This window comes from Bactrocera neohumeralis, chromosome 4, assembly GCF_024586455.1.
Source record: "Bactrocera neohumeralis isolate Rockhampton chromosome 4, APGP_CSIRO_Bneo_wtdbg2-racon-allhic-juicebox.fasta_v2, whole genome shotgun sequence".
Classification (NCBI taxonomy): Eukaryota; Metazoa; Arthropoda; class Insecta; order Diptera; family Tephritidae; genus Bactrocera; species Bactrocera neohumeralis.
This window is the reverse complement of record NC_065921.1, coordinates 71,174,109-71,188,267: the sequence shown is the minus strand read 5'-3', so window position 1 is coordinate 71,188,267 and position 14,159 is coordinate 71,174,109. Positions and strand designations below refer to the sequence as shown.

The 14,159-nt window shown below is 37.0% G+C and overlaps 2 protein-coding genes across 2 annotated transcripts; both read left to right on the top strand.

Annotated features, from left to right (window-relative positions):
• The first annotated feature begins 1,849 nt into the window (after positions 1–1,849).
• On the top strand, positions 1,850–4,321 carry LOC126757557 (7-methylguanosine phosphate-specific 5'-nucleotidase). Its single transcript, XM_050471558.1, has 3 exons — positions 1,850–2,553; positions 3,582–4,008; positions 4,076–4,321. The coding sequence occupies exons 1-3, from the start codon at positions 2,135–2,137 to the stop codon at positions 4,196–4,198; spliced, it is 969 nt and encodes a 322-aa protein (XP_050327515.1). The 5' UTR covers positions 1,850–2,134; the 3' UTR covers positions 4,199–4,321.
• A 365-nt stretch (positions 4,322–4,686) lies between these two features.
• Positions 4,687–11,209, top strand: LOC126757544 (ubiquitin-protein ligase E3C). The gene is made up of 8 exons (XM_050471537.1): positions 4,687–5,296; positions 5,409–6,117; positions 6,180–6,579; positions 6,648–6,769; positions 7,185–7,967; positions 8,029–8,173; positions 8,240–8,939; positions 10,649–11,209. Exons 1-8 carry the CDS (start codon positions 4,961–4,963, stop codon positions 10,814–10,816), a joined length of 3,363 nt encoding a protein of 1,120 aa, XP_050327494.1. The 5' UTR covers positions 4,687–4,960; the 3' UTR covers positions 10,817–11,209.
• Positions 11,210–14,159: the final 2,950 nt, after the last annotated feature.

The window sequence follows — 14,159 nt, the reverse complement described above, 5'->3', positions numbered from 1 at the left end:
TTGGCCACGGCGAATATCGCATTCGATGGAACGATGAGCTGTACGAGATATATGACGACATTGACATAGTTCAGCGAATTAAAAGACAGCGGCTACGCTCGTTCCCATGACAGTCGGGTCTACGCAACCGGAACGGACCCGGATTTCTATCCGGCCAAGGACTGTCAACTCGGCAGACTTCTGCCACTACAACAACAACATGTCATGTTGTCCGAATGGACGGAAACACTCCAGCTCTGAAAGTATTCGACGCTGTACCCGCCGGGGGAAGCAGAGGAAGAGGAAGACCTCCACTCCGTTGGAAGGACCAGGTGGAGAAGGACCTGGCTACGCTTGGAATATCCAATTGGCGCCACGTAGCGAAAAGAAGAAACGACTGGCGCGCTGTTGTTAACTCGGCTATAATCGCGTAAGCGTTGTCTACGCCAATTAAGAAGAAGAAGGTGTAATTTTTACTTTTTTAAATTTATTATTTTGATAATTTTGCGTTTGAGTGACGAAGTTATCATTTACATTGGGTTGACCAATAAAATTTGTGTAAGTAATATTTAAAAAAAAAAGAAGAGGTTATTTCGAAATATTTTTTCATATCTATTTAAGTATTAGGGTATTTATTATTTTATATTCCTTTGACTGAAAACTGGACATACATACATATATTTGTTATGGCAAAAAAGGGCCTTTTTGCGACTTCACGAGAAATTGCAACGGGACTTGAACTAAAAGTTGGCTCGCGGTCAATTCTGCGTCGATTGGTGAAGGGAAATCTACCGGGGCGTAAAGCCTGAAAAAATTCTCTTCTACGAAAGGTCCATATACAGAAGAGAAAAGCTTTTGCCACTGAACATAAAAATTAGTGCGTCTCACCGGAGAAAAAAATTGCGAAATAGGTATTTTTTCAGTGAAGTTAAGAATAATATTTACGGAAATGTTTGTAAAAAACTGTCCGCTGGCCTGAAGATAAAGAATTTGACTGTAGATATACTGCAAAGGAAATTAAACAAGGCACGGAAAAATATTGGTGTGGGGATGTTGGTATTTTATTTTGGATAAGGAAGCAATGACCGCCTTTGAAACATACATCGAAGCTTATACATATCTGGGTTGTTCAAGGATGCAAATGTGACCTGTATGCAATAACCTAGTCAATCCCCTCATCTCAAACCGATTGAGAAATTGTGGAATTAAGAGGAGATTGACAGCCTTTTCATTTCAAAATAAAGGGCGATTGCGGCAGAAAGAAAAAGATCTTTGGAATGATTCCTCATTGGCCAAAATTAATGCCAAAAATTAATTCAATCAATGCCAAAGAGAATTGGAAAACTTATGAAAAACCACGGATAATATACAGATAATAAAAACCCCATGGACGAAAGAAAAGATAACTTGAATTTATCTTTTTTTAGAAAAAAAGTTTAACACCTATTATTTTGACTAACGCTATTTCTTGTTTTGAAAAAAAAATGTCAGTTTTAATATTCGGAATGTAAGAGTTTTAAATTTATATTATTAATATTTAAGTTTAATAAAAGTAAAGCAAAGATATATCTAAAACAAAATTGTTGTCATCGCAGATATTTTCAAGTTATTAAAAGAACTGCTAATACCTATTATTTTGTCCATATGTGTATATATGTATGTACATAGTAGAGGGTCTCCGACATTTCCTTCCGGATGTTACAAATTTCGTGTAAAACTTAATAATAATATACCCTGTCCAGGTTATGAAAAATGTCCAAAAGGGAACAATTGTACCTAAAATGTTAATAATGGTATTAATTGTACCCAATAGAAATTATTAGAGCGATTATCGTATTTTCGACAACATTATACCATCTCTATTGCCAGCTGATTCATACTAAATTTTCGGGCTAGATACCGTGCAAAAGTTATTCAGTTCTCTTTGCTTTTTGGTCGAAATTATAACAAAAAAAAGAAAGTGACGAAATTTTCTGTTGCCATTTATTTACATAGAATAATCCTAGAAGAGATGTTACAAATATGAATTGAATATTACCGTCCTAAGATTGGCAGAGTATAAAAAATACAATAATTCTCAAGTGTTTGATCAATTCAAAGCTGCAAACTGTTTCGTCGAAATATTCGCATTGTTCTTTCAAGACTTTTCGACAAAATGTCTAATTCACGAAAAATTCCTGACGTTAATGATAGTGAAGTGGCAAGTGCAATTATTAATTCAAAGCCTTTGCGATTAGAAGACGTATCCATTTTAAATACTGATAATTGCAAAATCAAGGACAAACAACGTGTTGAAAAAATTCTTAACGAGTTCATGAGTGGAGGTCATGAAAGATTGCAAATAGTTTCAGATTTTGACTTCACCATTACAAAGCAACGAACATCGAATGGTGCAACTGTTCCCAGCAGCTTTGGTATTTTTGAAGAATGTAAATCGCTTCCCCCAAATTTTGTCAAAGCGGCCCGTGAGCTGCATGATATTTATCGTCCTATCGAAGTCAATCCGCATATATCGCGGGAAGAAAAAGTGAAAGCTATGATTGAATGGTGGACCAAGTCAGGCCAGAATTTGATGTAAGTTTTTTGAGTTGAAATAGATGCAGGGAACATTTAGAAAAACGAAACGCATATAACAATGGAATATGCTATATCCCATAACCCAACGGTGATAAAATTTGCCAAAGAGATGTACTTTATACTAATGACTCACAGCTATGTGCTCTGCCGCGTGCCTTATGATTGTATGTATTGCTTATAAATAATTTATAATTATTAGAAACATGCACATTGTACAATACATTTTGGATGATTACGCTAACCAATCAACAAATTTTGACTTTCTATTTCATATTGCTATTGACTGCTACATATAAAAGAAAGATCTAGTAACTTGCAGAATGAAACGTCGGAGAACCTACAAAATATATATACATACATAAATGAAGTATATTTATCCATGTCTGCTGAAATTTTGCTGACGTCCTTATCTAATCAAGAAGTTGCTCATTTGTCCCAACCGCTCATATCGGACAACTATAGCTTTTACCTGTAATAAATATTGTTCGATTAACTTTTTTATTGGACAAGGAATCTTCGCGAAATTTGGCAGAGATTTTTAACCAAAGCGTGGCTACAATATCCGAAGAAATTGTTCATATTGGTCAAGTATAGCATATATGTAGCTGCAATACAATCGGATCGATCAAACTCAGAATAAAGATATTTTTTATTCTCTTTAATGCTATAAAAAATTTACGTTACGAGTTCAGTGCAGCTGAAGTAACTTTTTTTAATATGCAAAAATGTATGAATATATCCCTTCTTATAAAATGTAGTAGTCGAATTTGGACAAATTTTGATACATTTTAAAAATAATGTCAGTTATTTCCGGTAAAGTTCCGCAAAAAGTATTTAATTCAAAGTTAATAATAAGGCTTGCATTTTTCAAATCAAATTTGATCTATCAGCTAACCCAACTTCGAAATAGACTGCCAAAATTTGTCGCCCTGGTTATCGTAAGGGTACCCTCATATAAAATTACTGGATACATATCACAATTTGTCTTTTCAGGAGTTTAATTAATGCTTTTTTTCAATTCACAGGGGGTTTACCTTCGACTTAAAAGAAATCGACGAAATCGCTAAGAAATATGCCTATTCTATGCGAGATAATTCACATGAATTATTTAGAAACCTGGATGCTCTCAATATCCCCGTACTTGTATTCTCTGCTGGTTTGGGAAATTGTGTCATTGCAATGCTTCGGCAAGCAGGACTTTTTTTTCCTAATATGAAGGTTATTTCCAATTTTCTTCAATTTAAAGACGAGACTATGTTGAATGGTTTTCAAGAGCCAATTATTCACACATTTAATAAAAACGAAACTATGCTAGAAGGTACAGATTACTACGATTTAGTGCATAGTCGAGACCATATTATACTTATGGGCGATTCCCTTGCTGATTCTGGCATGGCGGATGGTGTGCCAGCATCGTCTCATGTTCTGAAGATTGGATTTCTGTTCCACCATGTAAGTATATTTTTGTAGTACCATAATTAAAAAAATAATTCTTAATTCTTTAAATATTTAATTTCAGGCTAATGAATACTTGGAGGAATATATGAACACATTCGATATTGTGTTGATAGATGATCAAACAATGAATGTTCCCTTAACGCTATTGAAACTCATCGAAGGAAAAACGCCTTCTACGGAATAGACGTTAATAATAAAACAGTCGAATAATAAAAATGTCTCAAATGACTATACATAAGGAAATATGTATGATCTATGTTGAATCCATGTCCAATTTACTCAAATAAAAGCTTTACTAATTTTGAAATTATAAGTTCTTTTAGTAGCGTACATATAAATAAATATATAGGGATATTTCCCTCTAGCCCGTTATTTCTGCCTACACCTTTTCTTTTCTCAAATTATCGATAATAAAATCGATAATCGGTAAAAAGTTGGTACTTCCCAAAAGTTTTTTTTTTCTTTGGGGTTCAAGTGTTGATAATATATGTATAAATAAATATATAAAACAATTATATGTATGTATGGTTGTTGGTTGAAAACTAACCCTAACCCGAATTTGTATTTGTTACCCTATCGTTGTTATTTATTGCAACTCTGTCGTTAACAGATGACTAATGACATTTGAGAACTGTCAGAATTAAAATCTCAATTATTAATGTCATAGTATGACAGTCATATATTGCTACAGAAAAAAACACTTGAAAATTTTAAGACGGGTGTAGAAATATTAAATAAAATAGTTATATAGTCAATATTAGCTCATAAGCGGAGATGAAACTAAAAATTGAAAGAGGCTCAATAGTAAGGGTGTACGCAAATATAATCTAAACGAAAAAGTTAAATAACATTCGTATGTGACATTGAAACAATTGTATTTCTATAAGATCAAAAAATCATAGTTTTAAGTGAGAGAGGAGTTTTGTTTTTGTATACAAGTGAAATTATGTTTGGGTTCGACGGAGATTATCGCCGACGTCCTGTACAAAGTTTAGGCGGTGCTTCGCAATCATGTGATCGTGATACAATTATACGTAAGGCTCAGCAGGAACGACAGAAACGCAATGAACTACGTAGACAAAACAATGGCGCAATTGTCCTGCAATCATATACACGCTCCTTTATTCATAGACAACGTCGCAAGCGTTTGGAGCGTGAGGCTTTCGATGATTTTTTGCGAAGTCATCGTGATCGTGTAATCGAAGATGAATGCTTGGGATACCTGCTAAAGCGCCTGCTTTTCTTTTATACGAGTAGAGAAAGCAAAGATGGCGAACGTCTGGTAAGCTGTCAATATTAATTCCTAACAAAAATACTTGTAATTATATGATTACTTTGTTTTATCATTAAATATGTACATATATACATATTTATTTTTAACCCATTATGTTTAGATCGATGTTTGTCAGCAAATTATACGTCAGCCCGAACGTCTACTTCGAAACTCCAGCAAAGAGTTCATTTGGTTATATCGTCTAAAAAAATTGCTTGACGTTTGCTTAACACAAATGACACTGCCGCAAACCTCACCAGCCATACCGCTTCGTATGTTAGAGGTGTTTACAGCAACCTCAGTACTAGAACGTTATATGGAGGATGAAACTCGTGTGCAGGCCTACTTAAAAGTGGTTTTCAATTTTCTTGTAAATCATGAGTACTTCATACGTCTTCGCCACCTAATGGAAACGAAGTGCCCACCACTAGATGGCGAGACCTTACATGCGCCGAGTCCATTTGCTGATGCTATCTTCCAATTGATGTTACGTCCTTTACTCCTAAAGGATGAAATATCTGGTATTTATGAAGAATTTTGTAAACATATACTCGCTAAACCCTTCACGGATCCCATACGAAATTATGTTTTGCCTGCGCTGGCGGAGTGTGGGGATTTCCCATTTTCTAATTTAATAAGAATTCTACATCGTTGGACAATTAATCCTCAGGCTGAAAAAATGCAAGTAGACTCAACTCCAGGATCCACAATATCTACATCTTCCTTCACTGACAAAACGCCTAAAGCTGAAAGCTTAGAAATTCAGCGTTCAGCAATATTCAGCAGTTATTTGCTAAATGCAATTTTAATACTTGACCGTAAACATTTAGGTAAACTACAAATCACACTTTCTTCTTTCTTAAAATAAAATAATATTTCTTTTTTAATAAAGATTCTCTAGATACACAAAACCTAGTTAGTGCTTATATAAAAGTAGTGGCGGAGATTTCCGTCAAAATATTGCAATTACCAAAATCAACACTTAAACTGTCAGTGGTTCATCATCAACGTACCGATGCAGAAGAATCCAGCGACGACGATGAGGATGAAGAAGAGCAAAGCAGACGTACACAGAAGTCGAACAATGATTTGGATGCTGGACCACCATCACTTAGTAGCGAAGAACAAAACGTACTTTTGGAGTGTGTGAATTTGCTAAACGATTCACATCGTGTACGCATGCTGACTGAACAAACTGATACATATCTTGCTGATGAAAAAGTGCTATATGCGTTGTGCGAAATTTGTCACAATCTTATGATCTACAATAAGCAAGCCGTTTTTGAATACAAGTACTAAATGCTAGATTAAGCTGAAAAGTATATTTATTTACTAGCGTTTTGTCTTACTTCCTTTTCAGATTGCTGTACACACTAGCATTCATGCCAAATGTAGTTCGAGCAATTTGGTTCACGTTGACAACACAATCTAGCCAACTAGGATTCAATGCACCGCTTTCACTGATTTCTAAGGGTGTCGTGCGTAAGTTGATAATTATTGCTATTTACGCCATGAACAGTGTATTGTAAGTTTGCCACGAAGTTTGTTACACCCAGAGTATACATATATAGTGTAAATAGCAGTGTGACTAGCTGGGACGATTTAGCCATTTTATTTTTACATTTTTATTTCTTTGTATTTTTTTTTATTAATTTATTTTTTATTTCTTTTTTTTAATTTTTTTTAATTATATTTTTTTTTTATTTATAATATTTTTTTTTTAATTATAATATTTTTTTTTTAATTATAATATTTTTTTTTTAATTATAATATTTTTTTTTTAATTATAATAATTTTTTTTTAATTATAATAATTTTTTTTTAATTATAATAAATTTTTTTTATAATAAACTGTTCCAAAAATATTTCTGAATATCTATATTTTTTTCAATTCCCAGCTAAACAAAACGGCGTGGAACAGACAATTCCTCTATTGGCTACATTCTGCATGCTGTTTGGTCGCCTTTTGCCTACATTGCATGACGCGGAATTCTGTGATGAAAAGCTGTTGCTGGCGAAATCGCTGCAGTCCTCATTGGTCGCCGCCACACATATTCGGCTAATGCCCTTCTCAATTGCTGAAATTATACAATTGTCAAAGACATTGAAGGAAATATCGCTGGGTTTGGTCGACTTAGCTTTTCCCGAGACTCGTTCGAATCTCAACGAACACTATCGCTTTGTATTGGGCCGCTCCGAAACGGATGATAAAAAAATGTGGCAACAAAAACAAGTGTGGGCGAATTTATTAAAAGTCGTCGTATTCGTCTTGAATCAGATACATACGCGGGATTTGCGACTAGGTTTTTGCCCTGAGTCACATTGGACCGTGAGTCGTTTAGACTTGCCGCTTGATCGGCCCACTGATTTGCCATTGACGCGTGGTAATCGCACACGTGGCATACGCCCATTTCAACCTATACGTGATTTTACACGCGAAGACTTCGAAAATGGACCACCAATGTCTACAAAGCAAATACGCTCCATTACAATATTGCGTGAAATTCCATTTGTTGTGCCATTCAACAAGCGTGTGGGTATATTGCAAGGCCTCGTGGCAGCGGACAAGATGCGGGTGCAAGGCAACTATCAAGCTTTTCTGCAAGGACCATCGATTATTCTGAAGGTTAGGCGTTCACATCTATACGAGGATGCGTACGATCGTCTGCGACCCGAAAATGGTGAGTAATTATCCTATTCACACGGCAAATTTGTATAATGACATTCAAATTTATTTTGCAGAGCCAGATTTGCGTCTGAAGTTCCGTGTACAGTTCATATCTTCACTCGGCCTGGAAGAGGCTGGCATCGATGGTGGCGGCGTTTTTCGCGAATTCCTATCCGAACTTATTAAAACGGCATTCGACCCGAACAGAGGTTTCTTTATGTAAGTCACTTTGAGCTCATATGTCCACACTTACATATTAAAGCAAGAGTTCTCTACTTTCTACAGGGTCACAACGGATAATAAACTGTATCCCAATCCAGATGTAGCCGATCTGGAACCTGACTTTGAACGGCATTATTACTTCATTGGTCGTATACTCGGCAAGGCGATTTATGAAAACTTGCTCGTGGAATTACCATTGGCAGAATTCTTCCTAACCAAGCTCGCAGGCAAATATGCCGATGTTGACATACATCAATTGGCATCGCTCGATCCCGAACTATATAAAAATTTACTCTACCTAAAGGACTATGAGGGTGATGTGAGTGAGCTGAATTTGGATTTTACCGTCGCCAGCAATTCTTTAGGGCATACACAAGTGATCGAATTGAAACCGAATGGCCAGAGCATACCGGTAACTACATCAAACCGCATCGAATACCTACAATTGATGGCCGATTATAAGTTGAATGTGCAAATACGTAAGCATTGCGTAGCATTTCGAAGAGGACTCTCTAATGTATTGCCGGTCGAGTGGCTGTATATGTTCAGTAATAAGGAATTACAAATACTTATATCCGGTGCTGAAATCCCCATTGACTTGGATGATTTGAAGAAACACTGCAAATATGGCGGCGAATATAGCCTCGAGCACCCTTCCATTGTACTGTTCTGGTCGGTTTTAGAGAGCTTCAACGACCTGCAGCGCCGACAATTGCTCAAATTTGTGACAAGCTGTTCCAGGCCACCACTGCTGGGCTTCAAGGTAACTTATCGCAAATTTTATACGTGGAACAGGGAAAACTTTTTTATTTGACAAGATATCTTCATGAAATTTGGCATACAATCTCCGTATATATTGTTTAGATCGGTCCACTACGGCATATAGCTGCCATAGAAATTAACAAAATCGTCCAAATCCATTAGCCCTGATGGAATTAACATGCTGATCCATGCAAAGCAACTAGGCTCGACGGGAATAAGCTATCTCACCAAGGTCCTCACCCTATCGCTGACCACTCTTCAAATATCAGATGTGTGGAAAATCGGAAGAGTGGTCCCACTACTGAAACGTGGAAAATCCGCCAACAAAGTGGAGTCCTAATGTCTGATAACTCTGCTCTCCCCAGTAGTGACCTTAATACACAACCTGAGCATAGCAAACCATCAGCATGGCTTCCAAAAAGTGCACAGTACCACCACAGCACTTAGCGTGATAAACGCCCAGATAGTTCATGGCCTTTACCAGAAACCACCCTGCGATAGGTCCATCCTTGCAGCGTTGGACTTGTTAAAAGCCATTGACACAGTCAATCACACAGCGCTACTTGAAGACATCGAAAACTCTACGCTCCCTCCAGGACTGAGAGGTGGTCTATGAACTACCGGAGCAGTCGTCAATCGTCCGTACTTTTTCGAGGTAAAAACTCAAAACTAAGAAGAATTAAACAAGGGGTTCCGCAGGGTGGTGACCCCTCCCGGTCATTGTTTGACTTCTACATCCCGAAACTCGCGCAACCACCAGAGCGAATTTCTGTCACCTCGTACGCTGATGATTGCACGATAATGACGTCGGGCAAAGGAATCGATGGTATGTGCTCAAAAGTAAACGGCTATATCTCTGACCTTTTTCGGTTCCTCTCTGCACGGAACTTAACACTCTCCCCCCACTAAATCCACAGCGACCATACTCACAAACTGGACAAGGGAGTATAGACTTAACCTTAATATTGCAGTCCATGGCGTTAAGATTCCAACTGTCAATAACCCATAACATTTTAGGTGTGACTTTCGACAGTCTGTGCTTCTTCACTCTCTCGTACGGTCGCGATTGTCGCCAAAGTACAGAGCCGCAACTAAATCCTCAAGTCGCTATCCGGCAGCACAAGGGGAAAAGACAAAGTAACAAGGCAATCGGTTGAACTACGCCGCACCTATATGGTCGCCTGGATGCAGTGAAACGCAGAAACTTGTTAGAACACTGCATTCCGGACTGGTTCCAGTTAAGGAGCATAACGAACTCCTCTTTTTGATGTTGTTTTAACGGATTCTCAGTCCCCTTTAGGATGGTAATGGTTATCTGTGTTGTCGTCGACGTCTAACGGGAGGCCCAGGAAACGTGCTTGTGGACCAAAAGGAAAAGGGTGTTAGATGAGTAGGGTTGGCAAGGCATGCAAAGAGGTGGTCAGTGTCATGCGGAGACTCGTTGCATGCAGGACATGCATTGGATATGCCGGGGTCTATTCTGAATAAGTAGGACGCGCCGTGGTCCGGAGTGCAGTATTCTGACATGTCTGGAGTTTCCTCATCTGCGTACCACTGCATCCAGGCGACCATGGTGGTTTTTGATCGGTTAATTTGTATATTGTTGTTGTAAGGGGTACTTTTAGTTCAGATCACAAGTTACCGTTTTTTCTTGTTTATAATAAGTTCAAGTGAAATGATAAATATTTTTTGTTTTTGTATTACCTACAGGATCTGGATCCGCCGTTCTTCATACAAAACGCTGGCGATATGGAACGTTTGCCCACGGCAAGTACATGTACAAATCTACTGAAGTTGCCGCCATTCAAAACGGAAGAGCAAATGCGCGAAAAGCTACTGTACGCTATACAATCGGGTGTTGGCTTCGAATTGAGTTAAAGGGGGGTTTTGTGTTTTTCTTTTGTGGTATAATATTGTCGGAAATTATATTGCGTTTTAATTGTAGTCTAATATTAACGTAAACCCACTGCATGATTTAAGTTTCTTCAAACTGCATAAGAACTAACTTTGTCAGTAGTGTGCGTGTCAGGTGCAGTAAATAGAATTACGCTATAAATTAAATGAAGATAAATTGGTTGGCAGCAAGTACTGGACCATAGTGAATTGTAGCAGAGTGTTTAAGCGAAACGGAATATAATAAACTACCATTCCTTACAATTTGGATTTGATAAATATAATATTTACATGAAATTCTTATATGAATCATAAGAAGATAAATTTACAATTGATTTGATTTCAATAAAAAGCACATTGTTGTTATCAGATTGCCAATTATTGTTCACACATTCGATATGGGGGGCAACAAACCGCGATTGAAAGACTTTTTGTGTCTCATTTCTGCCAAAAGGTCATCGGAATTCCACTTCGATTAGGTGAAACTCAAGTATTGTATGATCTGGCACTAGGACCACTCTAAGAATATAATAGTACCAAACTCACGCATTGCCTCCCCACTATCCGTTCCTACGACAGTCGAGCTTAGGTAATCGGAACGAATCCGATTCCGTTCCCACGACAGTCGGCTCTACGTAACCGGAACGGACCCGGATTTTTATCCGGCCAAGGACTGTCAACTCGGCAAAACTCTGCCGCTACAACAACAACAACAACCCGAAATTTTATCCGGCCAAGAACTCAACTTGGCACCATAGCTCAAAATTACTTCGGGAATGTTTTTTGCCGCTACAACTACAACAACAGCAGCTAAAACAACAACTGCTCCGCACCTATGTATGTACATTGAGTGGCAAACTCAGGACTAATGGTTTTCAGGAGCTCAACTAGTTAGCATTACTCTCCATCCAGCTTCAATTCCAGTACGGAAACCATCATCTAATTTCTGGTCCCTTCAACAGTATGTGCCGTGTCAGACCGCGCTTCCTCGTGGTAAAACCCTTTTGTTATTAGGCGACTTAAAAGAGGCACCAAGATTTCTGGCATAAATGCTTGTCAAAAGATCTTAAAAGGATGGAGCTGACAACTCCTGCATAATAAATTACTCAGAATTACGGGTAGCAGTAATAGCTCGCTCGATATTGTCATCTGAAACAACATGTCTAACCAATGCTTATCATTAATTATTTCTGTGGAAAACCATCGCTAACCTTAACAAAGCTGTATTCACAAAATTTACCTTAAGGAACTTCACCATCCTGCCAATTCTACACAAATAACCGTTGGCGAACGTCAAGTGCGCAAGGTGACACGAGAGGACATCCCAGGAACCCTAAATGACCTTCGAATCAAATCGCCACCCAAAGAAAAATATTAGCGAGTTACGTTGGAAAATCAGAGTGAGTCTGGCAATGTCGTTCTGTATATTATATAGTCTTCTACTTATTCGGATAAGATCCTGACATAATCCCCATACATATGTTCTGCATGTAAAGGATCCCCGCATAACACCGAACGCTTAATTTGACCGCCGTGTAAAACACATTCATCTGACACCCCTTTTCCTACGGTTCGATCTCATCGAAACTTGGATCTTTCATTAGTTAACTTGTATATGTAGGTTGCTATATATATTTCAGGCCTAATAATGTTAATAGGCATATTTATCAACGAAAATGTTTTTTTGTATTTTTTTATTTTTTTTATTTATTTTTTATGTTTTTAAATTTTTTTTAATTTCTTTTTTTATTTTTTTTTATTATTTTTATTTTTTTTATTTAGTTTTTTATGTTTTTAAATTTTTTTAAATTTTTTTTATTTTTTTTATTTTTTTTATTTTTTTTTTTTATTTTTTTTTTTTATTTTTTTTTTTTTTTTTTTTTTTTTTTTTTTTTTTTTTTTTTTTTTTTTTTTATTTTTTTTTTTTTTTTTTTTTTTATTTTTTTTATTTTTATTTTTTTTTTTTTTTTTTTTTTTTTTTTTTATTTTTTTTTTTTTTTTTTTTTTTTTTTATTTTTATTTTTTTTTTTTTTTTTTTTTTTTTTTTATTTTTATTTTTTTTTTTTTTTTTTTTTTTTTATTTTTTTTTGTCGATTGCTGTTTTGTTTCGGGCTCATACGCATAGATCCATGATTCGTCACCTGTGACGATCTTATAAACGTCTTTTGAAGCACCGCGATCGTATTTTTTCAACATTTCTTTACACCAATCCACACGAGCCTTTTTTTGAGCGTTTGTCAAATTGTGCGGGATCCAACGAGAACAAACCTTTTTTACGGCCAGGTGTTCATGCAATATCGAATGTATGCTGGTGGGAGAAATGCATAGGCATGCCTCTATCTGAAGGTATGTTACATGACGGTCTTGCTTTATCAGTTCACGTACGGCATCGATGTTTTCTGGCACAACGGCTGTTTTTGGACGACCTTCACGGAATTCGTCTTTGAGCGAGCGTCGGCCACGATTGAATTCGTTGTACCAGTTTTTCAAAGTGCTGATGGTGCTTCATAGCCATACAAAGACTTTAGTTCATCGATGCACTCTTGTGATAATCCGCGTCGAAAGTAGTGAAAAATGATCTCACGAAAATGTTCACGAGTTAATTCCATTTTTTGGCCGATATGAATTTTTTAATTCCCTGTAAATAAAACAATTCACGATTAAATGACAAAACGTTCTGAGTGATGTTATGCTAAAAAATGTCAAACTTTCCAATGGAAATGTCAGATTGCACCTGGCAACACTTAGTGTTGCCCTAGGCCAGAATATATATAGCAGCCCTCGTACTAGGTAAGTAGCAGCAAGTGCTGCTGTTAGAATAAAGGAATTATGAGGTTGGAGGATTATGGACACATCGCCATCCTCAAACAGAAAATAAATCAGACCAGAGGATATGATTTGCATAGTCACTTTCGGGTCAGGATACCCCCTAGACGTGAGTTGAGAAGAGGTTTAGTAGGGGAGGTAGATACTACCTCTATGTATACCGGTGTGGAGTACTCCTATGATCTATGATTTTGACATCTCTCTTCTTATCCGCCTACCAAACTCAGCCAGTATCTTCCAAAGGGAATTACTAGGTATAGAGAAGTTCTGTAGAGTTCTATTGAATAATTATGGGGATACAGAAAGCAACCACTGTTGACGCCACAGATTAATTCCAGTGTAATCAGCAACTGCAGGAGCGCTTTAAGTTCACTGGCAGGTCAATTCCACTTGTTCATAATTTGGGTTCCTGGTCACAGCAACATTTTCGATAAGGAAAAGGCAGAAGAGTTGGCAAAGCTGGGAGTCTTTTTAGATGAATCTGCGCGGGGATCGATACCAT

Excerpts from the sequence above, each read along its gene's own strand:
- LOC126757557 (XM_050471558.1), top strand. The coding sequence starts at position 2,135 with ATGTCTAATTCACGAAAAATTCCTGACGTTAATGATAGTGAAGTGGCA. Across the intron at positions 2,554-3,581 it reads AAGTCAGGCCAGAATTTGAT|GGGGTTTACCTTCGACTTAA; the intron begins GTAAGTTTTTTG and ends TTCAATTCACAG. Across the intron at positions 4,009-4,075 it reads TTGGATTTCTGTTCCACCAT|GCTAATGAATACTTGGAGGA; the intron begins GTAAGTATATTT and ends ATTTAATTTCAG.
- LOC126757544 (XM_050471537.1), top strand. The coding sequence starts at position 4,961 with ATGTTTGGGTTCGACGGAGATTATCGCCGACGTCCTGTACAAAGTTTA. Across the intron at positions 5,297-5,408 it reads GCAAAGATGGCGAACGTCTG|ATCGATGTTTGTCAGCAAAT; the intron begins GTAAGCTGTCAA and ends CATTATGTTTAG. Across the intron at positions 6,770-7,184 it reads GATTTCTAAGGGTGTCGTGC|CTAAACAAAACGGCGTGGAA; the intron begins GTAAGTTGATAA and ends TTCAATTCCCAG.